Source organism: Thunnus maccoyii, chromosome 13, assembly GCF_910596095.1.
Source record: "Thunnus maccoyii chromosome 13, fThuMac1.1, whole genome shotgun sequence".
Classification (NCBI taxonomy): domain Eukaryota; kingdom Metazoa; phylum Chordata; class Actinopteri; order Scombriformes; family Scombridae; genus Thunnus; species Thunnus maccoyii.
In genome coordinates this window covers 2,767,183-2,784,094 of record NC_056545.1, presented here as the reverse complement: position 1 = coordinate 2,784,094, position 16,912 = coordinate 2,767,183, and the positions used below count along the sequence as shown (strand labels likewise).

At 39.3% G+C, this 16,912-nt stretch overlaps 1 protein-coding gene across 2 annotated transcripts in view; it reads right to left on the bottom strand.

Annotated features, from left to right (window-relative positions):
• LOC121909984 overlaps positions 1 to 16,380 on the bottom strand; it is a 40,524-nt gene extending 24,144 nt beyond the window's left edge. The window contains exons 1-3 of one of the 2 annotated variants that reach the window (XM_042430885.1): positions 16,299 to 16,380; positions 14,963 to 15,995; positions 14,137 to 14,257 (exon numbers count right to left, since the gene is read on the bottom strand). In XM_042430885.1, the coding sequence (XP_042286819.1) occupies positions 15,015 to 15,995; positions 16,299 to 16,322 (1,005 nt within the window). In that variant the 5' untranslated portion in view covers positions 16,323 to 16,380 and the 3' untranslated portion in view covers positions 14,137 to 14,257; positions 14,963 to 15,014. Of the gene's footprint in view, positions 1 to 14,136; positions 14,258 to 14,962; positions 15,996 to 16,298 lie in introns of those variants that run through there. The other variant, XM_042430886.1, reaches the window with a different exon arrangement.
• Positions 16,381 to 16,912: the final 532 nt, after the last annotated feature.

Below are 16,912 nucleotides of genomic sequence, written 5' to 3'. Positions count from 1 at the left end.
AGCAAACTAATCCAGCTATGACAATTAATAAAACAAGCACCACAATCACACAGATCACAGTTGTCACATGTGAACTTTGTTCTCCACATTCAGCATCAGTTGAATCAGTTCCTGGTTTTATCAGCCGAGGCTTTGGTGATTCACATCTGGAATGACAGAGGGACATTTTTACAGGAACATTTATAGATTCCACTAATTCATTGCTGTTGTTAGAAACCAGCTGTGTCCACGGCTGATGTCAAGCTTCACTTACTGTGTGTGTGTTTGACAAGATGTAAATGTCCCATCTGAAAATGTTCCATCACTGCAGTCAGTGCACTCAGTGTCCCTGAGAGCTGTTCCTGCACAAATATAAATATACACATTGAAACTACTTCACTTTACATATTATGAAGTCATCAGTGTTATATGACATCATCACTGTCATCACATCTGTCTGATTTCATTTCAGTGAAGCTGAAGCTGACACTTGAAAATCACACATCCAATAATAGTCCTTTGTTTAATAATGATTGTTGACAAGTTTTTATATTTCACCATCTTGTCATTCTTGAGCAACGATGGAATCAGATTCATAACCAAACTACTGTTTGAGAGAAAACTACAATGATCCAAATGTCATCAGCTTCACTGCTTCATGCAAATACTTGAATCTTGAAAACACAAACTCATTTCATCTTCACACCATTTCTCAGGAGCAATTTATAATGAATAAGTGTAGAAGCCAAGATAGTATCTTAGGTTTTTACACAGGCCTTGTTTGTACCTTTATTTGTTAAAATCATGTTTACTTCACATATACTGCACATAGTCACTAATCAACTACGATGGTTTTACTGGTGCAAAAGTTCCACTTGACAGCAACAAGTTGACTGGTCTGTGTTCAGTTGTGACTTTTTCTACAGAATTATTGAGCTGCTTTTTTCCTGCTATCTAGTGGACAGAAATCAATACGTGCAGCTTTAATAAGCAACTTGTTTGTCAGGTCATGGTGTTCCCATTTAAAACTTCAACTACAACTATAATCTTAAAGTCAGCAGGAGAAAACCAACCTTTTTGTCTGATGTATTGTCCTGGTTGACAGCTTGTGTGTTTCAGTGCTTTCACACAGCCGTCCTCTGTGGAGTCCATACAGTAGAATCCCTCCAGTGGTTGACAAACTGCATTTGATGTTGATGTACATGATGTCTTTATCTGCACACCAGAACCTGTCAACACATACAGAGGTTACATATGAGATACTAAACTTCTCTTCTGTTCAATCTACTAGACAGCAACAGCATGCTGATCTTTTTTCTGACTTCAAGACAATCTTCAGTTTTTATGACATCTTTGGGAAATGTGAAACAATAGTTTCTCCCATTTATGAATTCATATAATAATGAGCTTAGAATAGTAATGTGCTTCAACAGTGAGCAGTATGCTCCACACAAAAGAAAAAAGTGATTATTGATCAATCTCAGATTAAACTGAGAAAACAACAGCACAGATACAATCCTCTAATCATCATTTTCCTCATTGTTGTCATGTAGAAATTTAATGTTACAGTTTTATTGGGAAACTTGCTTGTTAGGCTCTAATTTCCACTGTGGAAGTTGTCTCAAGGCAGTAGACTCGTCATGCTGAGTCTCTGCATCTTCATAATGAAGCCGCCAACCAGACAGTTTATTCACTTCTTACAGCATTGACAGTGAGACTTGCAGTAAAAAACATTTTTACTGGTCTTAAATCGATACTAAGGCTTCAATTTCTGCCAATAATATGAATGTAAATCTACCTGCATCACAGTTTGCACAGGTTAAACACTGTTTAAGTCCAGTGGGCTGATTCATGTAGGTTCCATCAGTGCAGGACAGACAGGATGTGCTTCTGAACTCTGTACAATCTGTTTTAACTCGACTTCCTGTGGAGAAGAAATAATTTATTATCATTATAATTATCATATTATTCACATTATATTTTAAATAATTGCTTTTCTCTCTCTGATCCCTCTTGTTCACCAGGTGACAAATATCGTACAAGCATTGTATCTTTCTGTAAATGTTCTGTCATGTCTGAATTAAGAAACAAAGAACATTTAGCTACGTAAAAGTCAGCTGTCAGAAAAAGCATCACTTTGTTTTACTGCTTATAAACAAGCAGTAAACTGTATTGATCAGCCCAGAAGTGATCAATTCTGTAAGTATCGTTGCTGGCAAACATCCTGCTTTTATGTTTCAGTTAGATCTTACCAGCAAGACATCTAGGACAGCATCCTCCTGCTGTTAGGTACTCTGCTGGATGACATGCAAGGATCTGTCCGATGAAGACTTTCAGTATTATTATCTGTGAAGAGTAAAAACAGTTTTTTGTCTCAGTGAAACCTGGTTGAAGTTAAGATATTGTTGAAAACTGTCCTGAATAACTTCCTGCTTTAAGCAGAGAAAGGCAGAATAAAAGACATGACATATACAACACATAACAATGAGGTGGAGAAGAAGAAATGGAGGAATAAAACATGTGATGGTGATAACTGAAAGTGAAGGGAAGGTCAGTGGAGGAGGATGTCAATGGAGGCAAGAAGAAGGAAGAGAGGACCTGAGGGGAGAAGATGACGGCCAGGTAGGACTGAAAAAAGAAGATGAAGATATTGTATAGTGTTTATTGTGACAATGTACAGTATTAAATATAAATGTTAACATTTGATGCACTGCACCAGAGTTAGCTTAAAGCTAATTTTCATCTGCAGTCCATTAAAATTAAAACATATAACGGCACAATAACAAACAGTACAAAGTAAAAGACACACAGGACACATGTAATACAAAATACAAAGCTACACACAATAACACATCACACACACCCACAATGTCAACTAGAAATTAATAATGTAAGCTTATCAAAAATATGAAGATTTCAGAGGACGACTGAACAGTAAAATGACCAAAGAACACTTTTTTCTTTCCACTTTATAACTAACTGATTTTTAATTTCATTTGTATCATTGAGGTTTTATATTTTTATACTTCTGAGCAGTTTAATCAGCTAAAAAAGCCAATTTCATTTTTTGGGTTTTTGGGGTTATTTGTACAGTTTTATTCACTATGTGTGAAGAAGCATTTTTGCACTTTCAAAAAGTGAAAAAAGTCCTTGATGTGAGACCAGTCCTACACTACTATATAACATAGTTACAATTACACATAATCATATGTCTTCAATAGCTTTAAATACATTTATAAACAGTTGTTATAAGTTGATATATAAATATCTTACAATTGTTCTTCATTATAAATGGTTTTAATCTCCAACCTAAAAAGGATTTGTACATGTGTGTAATCACTTCTTAATAGTTATCACACTATACATGTATCCTAAACTATTATAAGGACATATTTATCAACAATTCAAATCATAATTCATATTGTTGGCAATCCATCATCTATTCATCTATCTTTTGTGACAGCCCTCTTGACTTCCTGTTTGCGCTGCCCTCCCCTTTCAGGAGTGAATCAGGAAGTGCATCATTGATTATCACCTGTGCCTGATGTTCCTCAGCTATATAAGCTGGTGGATTCAGTCAGGTTCTCTTTCTCTGCCTGGATGTATGGTTTGTGGTTTGGATTAGGTTTTTCCTTGTGTTCATTTTCATTGTTCACTACACTTCACTGTACACTCATCCAAACACTCAAAACACTACTGATGTTACTGATTTACAAACTTTATATTGTCATTGGTTGATTTATATTTTGTTAAATAAATCTTAAAAGTGTTGTCCTCTCCTCTTAGTTCTCCCCGTGAGCTGTGTCACTATGAATTATTTTCCAGGAGTCTGCAGTTTGTCACTATTTATACAAAAAAGTCAGTGTTCAGCACTTCACCTTGCCATTTATCCCCTGACCGCCCCAAACCAGCCTCGTTACGTCACACACACTACGCATTTGTTGAATAAATAATAATATATAATGACGTAGCAAATGTTTAACTCACATGACTGATCAGCTGTTTCTGCTCTCAGTGTCTCCAGATAGCATGAAGCACGGCCAACATTAGCTGACATGACATAACAATTACAACTCGCCCAACTGAAACAAATTCCTGAAGACCTCTCTCCATCTTTCTCTTGTCAAGACAATATAACCATGGATGTATAGTAAGAGCTGGATAGGACACCACCGCTCAGCCTTGCAGCCCATTTTTCCCAGTCTACTTCTACTCTGTTTACTGGTGGATTATTAAGCCTATACCACCATCTCCTGATGAAACTATGTGTTTCGTAGTCTAGTTTATTCGCTTCAAACCAGTTGATGAAAATGTACCTAATTTGCATTTTCCTTTTTGCGACATTTCAAAAGTTGATTTAAAATTCTCTTGTGAATCTAAAGGAAACACAGTTATTAAAGGAAAAAAGTTCACTTTCATATTAACATATGTGACACATGTGCACACTGTCTCTTATTCCGACTGATAATCACTCCTCTTATTTATACTCTTATCGGTTCTTTTTCATTACTAAAAAATTGCTTTTTTAAAAAATATATTATTTTAAAAAAGAAAAAAATCATAACAGGATTTATTTATATTTTAAATGTAACTAAACATTGTTTCTAGAGCAGCAACAGTAATATACAGCAAAGTCACTTTATAAACTCAATAATATCTCACTGGAAACTAATCTAAAATGTCAAAATAAATAATATTCCTGTCATCAAAATACTGAGTGATTTCTAACATCCATAGGTAAACAAATAGTGCATGCATCACTAGTCTGTAACCTGATAGAATCTATTTTACTTCCACAGGATGTGACTGCGTACAAGTGTGAGGTACACACCAAACCACAAGACTATGTGTGAAGAGGAAATGAAAGAACAGTTGCAGCAGAAAAAGCAGATACACAAGCTCCCAATTCTGTGACACAAATGTCTTGTAATGTTTCTTAATCTCTTCTGTCTCCTTAACTGAACTGGTTAAATCCAGCAGAATGCTGCTACAAAAAAGTGAAAACTGTGCAAAAATGTTTGTTTTCTTATCTTATAAGATTGACACATGGGAAGAAGGACCAACACAGACAAAAAGTTTGTCCAAAAAAAAAAAAAGCCTAGTGTTGATAAAATGTCAGATTACTGAGGGGTTGATTTGAAATCATCCTCAGAGCAGAGGAGCAGTAGAGCAAGAGAATGGCACTATCAAAAACGAACTAGCTGAAGTGTACGAAGAAGCACGGCTCGATTGGGTAAAAGTCCTCCCCTTACTGCTAATGAGTATGAGGGGACAAGGCAAATCTAAAACAGGTTTGTCCTCATTTGAGATAATCACTGGAGACCCACGGACACATGGATGTCTTCTCCTGGGCAGTTACAGCCCCTCAGGGGGGAAGAGTTTGATGATACTGTACTAAACTACTGTATTAACCTCTCCAACTCTCTAAAGTCTGTCCATACTCAGGTGAAAGCAGCACTGCCAGCTCCCCTGCACTATCTGCAGTCAGGTGACTGGGTGGTGGTTAAGAACTGCAAACAGCAGAACTAGTGAAAACCACGCAGGACCAGTCCACTCCAGGTCCTACTGGTAACAAACTCTGCAGTGAAGATAGCAGAAAGAGCCACGTGGATCCACGCCAGCCATTGTAAAAGTAAACTGAAAGCTTTCCAAAGCTGTTTTGCTTTCATAAATGAAGCATCATCATGTGTTAGATCATGTGTTCTAAATTTTGATGGCAAGATTTTCATTTTGACTGCAAATGTATATCGGTTCTTCATATCGGTTATTGGTCTCCTTGATTACTAATATTCGGTATCGACCCTGAAAAACCATATCAGTCGACCCCTAGTGAATGCAGCATTCAGATTGTACTTAATGTGTTTGTGTAGATCTGTGTCAGTCCCCCAGATGGACAAAAAGATGTGAACAACTTAAACAACACAGTAAATTAAAGAGTGAGATGTGAGTATAATTGAAAGTGTAGACTACTTGAATTCTGGTGGAATTATAACTTGCATATGTATCAGGTCTCATTAGAGAGTAGTTTGAAAACATTATTAATATTACTAATATGTAATGCAGCTGATTTTGAGCTGTTGGATGTATCAGAGCTGTTCAACAACACATGACCCCCACCAGCCCCCCCTCCTTTTGTTATAAACTATTTTACCAACAAAGTTGCAGCTGTCAAAGGTTTTCTTCTCAAAGTCATTTTGTGGATCAAGTTGACAGTTTTGATGAGCTGAAGACATCATCTCACTGAGATTTGGGATGAAGACAGATGTCACATCCAAATCTGAGGGACAGAATCTAGAAACAAAAAGAAAACATATAAATACTGCACTAAACAGTAAGTAACCTGGTTACTGTGGGTAAGAGATTAAGAGTAACTGGGTTAACAAGTAGATTTCTACTGGAAAACCTCTGATTTCTAGTCAGGTTTAAACTATCTGCACATGAAAAGCTGCAGAACTGGTTTAAAGCAGGTTGAGCCTTTTTCTCTCCTTTGGTGAGATTAAACTGGACATTAAACTTTGGTTCATATTTCACATCACTTTCATTCTCAGAGGTTGAACTTCAGTCTTGTTTGTTTCCTATCAAAGCTCATTAAAACATATTACTGAGTCTTCAGAGACAAATGTCATTTAGAAAAATGTTGGTATGTCTTGTTTCTTGTTACTGGATAGTGTATTGAGCTGAACTCTTGGCATTGACCATTTGCATTAATACTCCTTACTTACTTACTTACAGCACAGCTCAGACTTCAGAGAACAGAAAGACTTTAGACAGTGTGAGTATCATAAGTGGAAGATGACAAATGATATCAGAAGTGACTAAAATTGAAACTGACAGATTTAAATAGTTGAACAGCAGGTTAAAGGTCATTTTAACTGTGTTACAGTTTACAATGTTCTCTTACAAAACGTTATTAACAAAACCAATATAGGCAACAAGCAGCCAGACATCACAGCTTTAACAAAAGAAGTGTTGTATTATATCCAGGATCAAAACCACGGCTGTAATGTTACATTCATGTCGATTTAACGAGTCTTTATTAATTATATTACTGCATTTTGTGCTGCTCCTCGCTACTGGTACTGAACACAGACTGCTGGTGTACAAACAGTTTTCTAATATATTTTAAGTACATGTTAGTAAAGTTAGCGACAGCACTTCAGAAAATGCTGAAATATTAATTAGCTACATAACTGATAAACAAGACCATTGTGCTGTTTTAATGTTCGGTAGAATCAAGTTTTCAGCGGCATCAACAGTGACACAAATACTGTAGTTTGAAACAACAACATAACATTTCAGCCAACTTACCCTCGTTACTGAGATACATGGTCCAGAACGTTCAGTCTTTTACTTCATGCTACTTTCTTTTTCTTTTACTTTTACTTCTGTTTCCCAGCATGATTCCCACCCCCGCACGTTGGAGCGGAGGTGGGAGATATGTTGTCTGAACAGACTCCAAAGACGTCTGTGCATGATGTATAATCATAATTATGTCATGCTCGGATGCTTCTGCCTCAGTGACGGAGGTGGGACTGACACTAGTCCTCTACCTGGTGATTAATGGTGGTTGGTGGTTTGAACAGATCAACCGTCACAGAGAGGGGGAGAGGGCAGAGGAGGCGCGATATCATTCAAATATCGAGATAGTGACGCGTATGTGTCCGACAGTCTCTACTGTTACAGCCTACTGAGCTGTTCACATGAAAACTGAATGGAAAGAGAGAGCTAGAGAGAGAGAGAGAGGTCTCTCACCTCCGCACAGCCTCCCTCCCCCCTTTATCCGTTGTCGGAAAGGTGAGGTGAGGAGGGCTGACGAAGACGGAACATACAGTCACCCAACTGTCTAGTCAACAAGGTGAAGACAGGACCGGATTTGGTTATTGAACAGTAATCGTGTATATTTATTGGCCTTCAGATGCTTTTGAGACCGCAGACGGGTTGTGACATATAACCACAGATCCTAGCAGACTAACTCTAGCAATACAAACAGCAGGTCGAGGTGAGCAGATATAAGAAAAATTTAATAATTTCCAGCAAGATGCACAAAATGCTTTCTAGAGGCAAGAAGACAAACCTGATGTGAGGCTATAAAAATAAATTCAGGAGCAACCAATCATAGTACTAGAAAAAGTTAAAAAAAAAAAAAAAAAAAAGCCTCACAATAAAATGATAATATCTGGAACAATGTAATGACATTTTAATAAAAACAACAGTAGCCTAAATGGAAGTAACAGTAATATTCCATCATTATAATAGTCGTAACGTCAGTTGCAGGTATTAAGTAAATTTTAATAGTCAGTAATCAAATCTGAGGTCATCTGAGAGCATCAACTGGAGCCTGTGGAGTTTCTTCATCTTTATTCTTCATCAAAAGTGAGAAGGGTACAAGAATTTCTCCATCAACTGGTGACCACAGTTTGCAGGTAGGGGAAAAAAGAAAAAACAATTAATTAGTCAAATATGAAATTGGTAAAGTAGTAAATTGTATGTAGAATTTCATGTTATGAGTCTTACTGTTAGTGTGAAGAAAAATATCAAGATGTACATTTTTATATGTAGGATCTAAACTTCAGGGACGCACTGATGAAGGTCCAGACATGACCGACCACATTCAATACAGTCTTCCACTCTGCTCTGTATATTATTTGTAGTGAGCTACTTTTGAAGCACTTAACCACATTAACACGCATTTCCTAAATGTGCTTCACCATAAATACACTTTAATGTGAAGGCAGTGGTAGACCTTTATTGTGAAACCTGAAGTGTACATGTGTGGTTAGTTAAAGAACTGACTGGTTCCAGTCTAATACCTAGTGGTTTAAAGGTTGACTTCCTCCTCTCTGCACTTCCAGCCAGCATGTTGTGAATGACTCTCCTGTGAAATACTGTAAAATGTATCTTGCAAGTATGTATACAGGAAGAGATTTGTATTTTGGTTTATTTTTGTTTTGAGTAGATAATTTAGTATAATTCTGTGTGTTATTTTGCTGTTAGTCCACCCTGAAGCCAAAATGTCCCCGATCAACTGAGTGAATAAATACTTTTGAGGGCTGTAATCCTTGTTGCTGGTGCTTCTTGGGAGTTGGAAAGAGGGGAGTCTCATTTCTATGTTGCACCAGGGTTTCCCCTACATTAGTGTGTAACAATAGTTAAGAAGCTGTTGAGTAGTTACAGCCTCATGTTAACTCACTAAGAATGGTCCCAGTGGCTTCCTGAGGTAGTATACAGATGTTAAATGTGTAACAAAGACCGTCCTGGTGTTGGATCAGTACTCTGTATTGGCATATACTCTGGGTTTAGGTACTGGAATCAAATCAGTAGAGAAGAATTTGGATCAGTGCATCCCTAGTGAACTTTCTAACCAAGTATTTATGAAGAATAACTTGACAGGTTGCACATATCAGTTGTTATTCACCTGCCTGACATCCAAAATAAAACACAATATTAGCACCAACAGTTAGTGAGCTTTAGTTGAGTCCACTGGAGGCGAGGAGGATATTAGACAAATTAGGTGAAAATGCAAAACAAGCACTAACCTCTGCTCACAAGCCAGACAAGTGTTAGTGAGAAAACCATTAACAATGGTGAAAATAAAGAGTAGTGATTTCTTGATGCACTTCTGCAGGCGACATCATTTGTCTGGTTTCCTTCTTTGACCATCACTTCAGTTTCTGAGCAACTGTTGGATGAGAAAAGTAAAAGACTGCTTTATTTCTTTGTTACTGGATTCCAGTGGAATGGGACTAACCCCCACACCTTTTGGTCTGCCACAGCACCCCCCCCAACTTAAGACTCTTATATTATTTCTATCTCTGTCACATGGTCACTGTTTGTCTATCATGCATTGTCTTATATGTCCTGTTTGTATGTCCTTTTACTATGCCTGCCTCATGAGTTGCTCCTCAGAGATGAATGAAGTTTTTTTAATTGAAGTGAATTTAATTGGCAATGTCTTGAATATTCCCATGCATGATGATTTGTTCCATTGATGCAAAAAACCCAGTGCACACTTGTAATGATCAGAGTTATATAGCAGGGAAAAAATCTTCTTATGCTTTGCTTTTTGTGCTTTTAGAGAATAAATTCATAAATAATCAATGAATAATTGAATAGAAAAGTGTCTTACATTGTCCAAGCTGTGCAGTTCACACCATCCAGTGAAAAATAGCCCGGCTGACAGTTGTCACACACTGTATCAGTTCTGCTGGTTCCTTAGAGAAAGAGACACATCTGAGATTACTCACCATCACTGATCGTTCACTGACAGAACAGTCTGACTTTGACGTTTGTTACCAGGTTGTTTTATCCTCTGACCAGGTGCACAGTGTGGGTTTCTCTGTCAAACTAAATCTTTCATCACATCATTACTGTCATCACATCTGTCTGATTTCATTTCAGTGAAGCTGAAGCTGACACTTGAAAATCACACATCCAATAATAGTCCTTTGTTTAATAATGATTGTTGACAAGTTTTTATATTTCACCATCTTGTCATTCTTGAGCAACGATGGAATCAGATTCATAACCAAACTACTGTTTGAGAGAAAACTACAATGATCCAAATGTCATCAGCTTCACTGCTTCATGCAAATATTTTCAATACTAAAGATATTTATGCTAATATGTTCATGCCAGTAAACAACTAGATTGTCAAGAAATTGTATAAGTTTCATTTTAACACTTTCAAACTTTTGTCTTTTGACCAATGTAACATCCATTTTGTCTGGTGAAGGTAGTTATGACACGTGTAGTGCAGCTATGCAGCAGAGTGTGGGAGTCACTGAACAGCCTTTCAAGACAAAGTAGAGCTTGAAGGTTCATCACTGCCCTTGGAAATAGAAGAATGACAACAAGTCTGTGTGAAAGATCTACTAAGTAATCATAATACTCATGTATGCACATAGTCACTAATCAACTACGATGGTTTTACTGGTGCAAAAGTTCCACTTGACAGCAACAAGTTGACTGGTCTGTGTTCAGTTGTGACTTTTTCTACAGAAATCAATACGTGTAGCTTTAATAAGCAACTTGTTTGTCAGGTCATGGTGTTCCCATTTAAACTTCAACTACAACTATAATCTTAAAGTCAGCAGGAGAAAACCAACCTTTTTGTCTGATGTATTGTCCTGGTTGACAGCTTGTGTGTTTCAGTGCTTTCACACAGCCGTCCTCTGTGGAGTCCATACAGTAGAATCCCTCCAATGGTTGACAAACTGTATTTGATGTTGATGTACATGATGTCTTTATCTTCAGACCAGAACCTGTCAACACATACAGAGGTTACATATGAGATACTAAACTTCTCTTCTGTTCAATCTACTAGACAGCAACAGCATGCTGATCTTTTTTCTGACTTCAAGACAATCTTCAGTTTTTATGATTGCTTAAATTTCTGCTAATAATATGAATATAAATCTACCTGCATCACAGTTTCCACAGGTTAAACACTGTTTAAGTCCAGTGGGATGATTCATGTAGGTTCCATCAGTGCAGGGCAGGCAGGATGTGCTTCTGAACTCTGTACAATCTATTTTAACTCGATTTCCTGTGAAGAAGAAATAATTTATTATCATTATAATTATCATATTATTCACATTATATTTTCTGATCCCTCTTGTTCACCAGGTGACAAATATCATACAAGCATTGTATCTTTCTGTAAATCTTCTGTCATGTCTGAATTAAGAAACAAGGAACATTTAGCTATGTAAAAGTCAGCTGTCAGAAAAAGCATCACTTTGTTTTACTGCTTATAAACAAGCAGTAAACTGTATTGATCAGCCCAGAAGTGATCAATTCTGTAAGTATCGTTGCTGGCAAACATCCTTCTTTTATGTTTCAGTTAGATCTTACCAGCAAGACACATAGGACAGCATCCTCCTGCTGTTAGGTACTCTGCTGGATGACATGCGAGGATCTGTCCGATGAAGACTTTCAGTATTATTATCTGTGAAGAGTAAAAACAGTTTTTTGTCTCAGTGAAACCTGGTTGAAGTTAAGATATTGTTGAAAACTGTCCTGAATAACTTCCTGCTTTAATCAGAGAAAGGCAGAATAAAAGACATGACATGTACAACACATAACAATGAGGTGGAAAAGAAGAAATGGAAGAATAAAACGTGATGGTGATAACTGAAAGTGAAGGGAAGGTCAGTGGAGGAGGATGTCAATGGAGGCAAGAAGAAGGAAGATTCTTTCAGATTTCAGGAAAGCATCTGAAATATGTCAGAGACACTGATTCACTGATTTCTTTTAAGGGGCCACAAGCCAAAAAGTTTGGGAACCACTGGTTTAATGATTAACAATGTGCTGTAATTTATAAACTAATCATTATTGTTATGTTATTTCATATATTCATATTTCCCTCTGAAACGTAGTAGAGCGGAAGTATAAAGTAACATAAAATGAAAATACTCAAGTAAAGTACACACAAAAATCACAAAAGAGCGTTATGAGGCAGTGTTTAATTCGGCGTGTATCTGATCCACCAACCAGCACGTATTTTAGTGAGAAATCTGAATTTTGTAGACAGTTCGCCTTTCATTCCCGTCGTCTTCTCCCACTAAAATACTGTAGCTAACTAACGGAGGCTGGGAGCAAGTTGATGTGACAAAATGTAAAGTTTATACAGAAATACGTTTATCTTTATGGATTATATTGATGCTGAATTGACAATAAGAACGTTGACATATAAGGCCTTTTATGTTGTGTTTCTAGTTATGTGTTTCTGCGGACATGTAAGGAATTGTTAATACGTCCTATTTCTTAAAGGGAGTTTGGCGTGATATTTTACCCAGAGAGCACAGGGAGCTTCAATTTAATTCAAACTGCTCACCACTACAGATAAGTTACTGCTAAAGTATGATAAGCTTGACTGACGTTAACTGCTGTTAGTTATTGGTTTGATTAATGGTTTAATAATGTATGTTTGTATTGATTACTGACGGTGGCTGATCAGGCTAATTATCAGCTAACTGTACTCAGTTTCTAATGGTGGTTTACAGTAAATGGTTGCCCTTTGTGTGTGAACCATGTTCCTAATGAAACTTAAAACTCAGCAGTCTTGTTGCCCTTTAGCTTGAGCTTCCCTGTTTATAAGTCACATGAACATGTATTCACCCAATAAAAGGAAAATTTATCTGTATATGACCTCTTTCTGTCAGCTGCTGTGTGTCTGCAGTGTATTTAATGCTTCTTCACATGATTTCAGGTCAGTTGGAGGCGTTAAACCTGTGACTTTCTGCCTTTGTATAATTATCCAGACTGCTGCTGTTTCGTGCTGTTTGCAGGGTTTAAAAACAGAAATACTCCAACATCCAGTAGCTGAAAGTGAGTTAATGGTTAAAGGTGGTTTCTGTGAGTAGGTATATAAACTGTGTAGCTGTTTTAATGTTGTAAAAATACCTCGTTTTCACATAAGGGCAGCTGTGGCAAAAAGCAACTTCTGTTGCTGCTCCATTGTTCAACAGTTTTCTTCTTGTACATTTCCACCAGGAACAGAACAGGAAATCTCTCTATATAAAGCAAGGAATCTCTGTCTGTCTGTCTGTCTGTATATATGTATAAATGTATGTATGTCCTTCACATCTCTCAGGAACTGTTCATCCGATCTACTTCACACTTGGCGGGTGCATTGCTGGGGATACAAAGAAGTGCATTGTCGAAATTTGGTGCAATTTGGATACGCAACACATTTAATATTAAACTTGAAATAAACACGTGAACAGTGAGCCCTCACTCTGCAGCAGCGGGACGGGGCTTCTGGGCTCTGCTACTGTAAGTCATGGTCAGAGCTGTACAACCCTGCCATGACAGAGAGGAGGGGACGACATCTCCCTTTGTTTTATAACGTTAGAAGTTAGGCTTTGTTGTAGGTTTCCTGGCTCATTTTTTAAAAGTCTAGAGAAAAAGAGAGAGAGAGATGACTAGCGAACTGAGTTCACGAGCGAGCGACAGAGGGACAGTGCTGGTGAGCAGATACAGCAGTGGAAAGCTTTCTCTGACAGAGAAAGCCTGTGAATAACAGAAATCAAACGTTGGGTTGATGCAGCTGATTTTGAGCTGTTGGATGTCCCAGAGCTGTTCAACAACACATGACCCCCACCAGCCCCCCCTCATTTTGTTATAAACTATTTTACCAACAAAGTTGCAGCTGTCAAAGGTTTTCTTCTCAAAGTCATTTTGTGGATCAAGTTGACAGTTTTGATGAGCTGAAGACATCATCTCACGGAGATTTGGGATGAAGAGAGATGTCACATCCAAATCTGAGGGACAGAATCTAGAAACAAAAAGAAAACATATAAATACTGCACTAAACAGTAAGTAACCTGGTTACTGTGGGTAAGAGATTAAGAGTAACTGGGTTAACAAGTAGATTTCTACTGGAAAACCTCTGATTTCTAGTCAGGTTTAAACTATCTGCACATTAAAAGCTCAACTGGTTTAAAGCAGGTTGAGCCTATTTTTTCTCCTTTGGTGAGATTAAACTGAACATTAAACTTCGGCTCATATTCCAGTTTACTGCCATTATCAAAGGTTAAACTTCAATCCTGTTTGTTTCCTGTCAAAGCTCATTAAAACATATTACTGAGTCTTCAGAGACAAATGTCTGATATTCGAAGCAACTAAAACTAAAAATGAAAAGTGAAGCTGAACAGGATAAACGTCATTTTAAGTGCTAAAGTTTACAATGTTCTCTTAGACACCATTATTGAAAAAAACAATATAGGCAACAAGCAAACAGACGTCACAGCTTTAACAAAGACACGTTGTATTACGTCCGGGATCAGAGCCACCACTGACTGCTGGTGTATTAACTTTTCTGTTTTTTTACGCACGTTAGTAAACGAGACAATTGTGTTGTGTTTTCATGTTCGACAGTCACGTTTTCAACGGTACCATCAGTGACACAGTACTTTTGTTAAATACTGTAGTTTGAAACAACAATAAACACCTGTACTAAACAACATTTCAGCCTACTTACCCTTATTGCTGTGGAACATCATCGATTAAGGATAAGTTCCTGATCTTTTTCTTCATCTTCTTTGTACTAGTGCTCGTTCCAAACAGGCGTGTTTTGAACGGGCAGATTGCTTATTATTTCTTGAGAACCATAAATACGTTGATATATATGTATATATCCCTCCTGTCGCCCTTCCTGTCCCGTACACACCCGGCATCCTCTTGCGCCGGGTCAAACCGACCCACGGCTCCGAGGACGAGCGGCCGGAGGAGTTGGCACACGCGGGGCAGCGCAGGAGCGTACAGCCTCCACATACACATCCCTCCTGTCGCCCCTTCCCGTTCCGCGCACACCCGGTGTCCTCTCGCGCCGGTTCAAACCGACCCACGCTCCGAGGACGAGCACCGGGAGGAGGGGGCCAGCGCGCCGTCATTCTCCTGCAGCTGTAGGTGGCGACGACTTTGTCCAGGTTGTCCACGCCGCCTTTGTTGGAGTTGTAGTCCAGAACGATGGCGGGCTTCTTATCGGCACGCCACCACCGCCGCGGGCCTACGACGTCCGCGGTCCGCGCGTGGAACGTGCTGAGCAGCAACACGTTCTTGTTTTTCTTGGCCAGGTAGGAGACCAGCGCGGTGTCGCACGTGAAGGCGAACTTGGAGGAGAGGACCCGTCTCCCTCGGAGCGCGAGCAGGGCGTCCGGTAGCTCGGGTTTGTTCTTTCTGATCGTGCCGAGCAAGGTGTCGTTCCTTTCGAGGAGGAGCCGCTGCGCGAGTTTGTAGGAAGTGAAGAAATTGTCGCAGGTGATGTTGCGACCCGTCAGGCCCTCCGTTACGTCGAGCACCACGCGCGTCGCCTGATTCTTCTGTGAGCCTCCTCGTCCTTTTCCCTTCTCCCCCCCTTCTTCTCCTCCTCTTCCAGCGGCGGGCTTCGGGCTTCTTCCCCGTGTAAAGTTGCATTTTCCAAGCGTAGCTGGATCTGGCGTCGCAGGCCACCCACACCTTGATCCCGTACCTGGCAGGCTTGTTCGGCATATACTGTCGAAAGGAGCAACGGCCTTGGGTGTTGAGAGAGAGAGAGAGAGAGAGATTACAGAACGGTCTATTTTATCACTCCACTACCACCCTATCTTTTTCTCAGTTCCAACTGAAAACCTGGAACATGTAGAACATTCTGTCTTTAATCTGTGTATGTGTGTGTGTGTGTGTGTGTGTGTGTGTGTGTGGGTTTCATCCCATCGCTACCAAAAGAAAGACAGAGACAAAAAAACAACTTTGTATTAAAAACATAAAAGAGAAAAAAAATCTTATATATATAAATAAAAGACAAGTTTTGATCGATTTATCGTTTGTGTCGTCACCTCTGAATGGGACCAGTTGCTCATCCACCGTGACGTGAGGCCCAGGGTTGTAGAGGGCCGGTAGCCGCTCGACCCACGCGTCCCAGACCTTTCTCACGGCCGCCAGTTTGTCCGAGGCATGTCTCTCCGCTCTCGTCTCGCGGTCATTGAACCGCACCAGCTTCGAGTAAACGTGAAAGACTTTGAGCGACATCGTGGCACGGAAAATCGCACGTCCACTATCCGCGTCCCACAGGCTGGCGGTGGCCTCGCCTCGGGACCTGTACACGCCGGCTAGGATGAGCAGCCCCATGTAGGTCGATCTCATCCATCCGCTTCCAGCCGTCTCTTCCGTATTTTCTAAGACCCTCGCGATTAGTCTCCTCCAGGATGATTTTGTCTATTTCCAGTGTGAGGAAGAGGCACAATGTCAAGACGATATCTCGGGCGTTGGAAGCTGCATAGGCTGTGGGCCCCAGCGGCCAGGGCTGCTGCCGCTGCTGTGAGGGCATTGTTTGGTACGGTGCAGAGGACCAAGTTATCTTCCCGTTTCTTGACAGGAACGTCTCTGGTGCAACAACAAGGTTTTCTTCTTCGTCTTCTCCTTCATCTTCTCTTTCTTCTTTTCCTCCTTC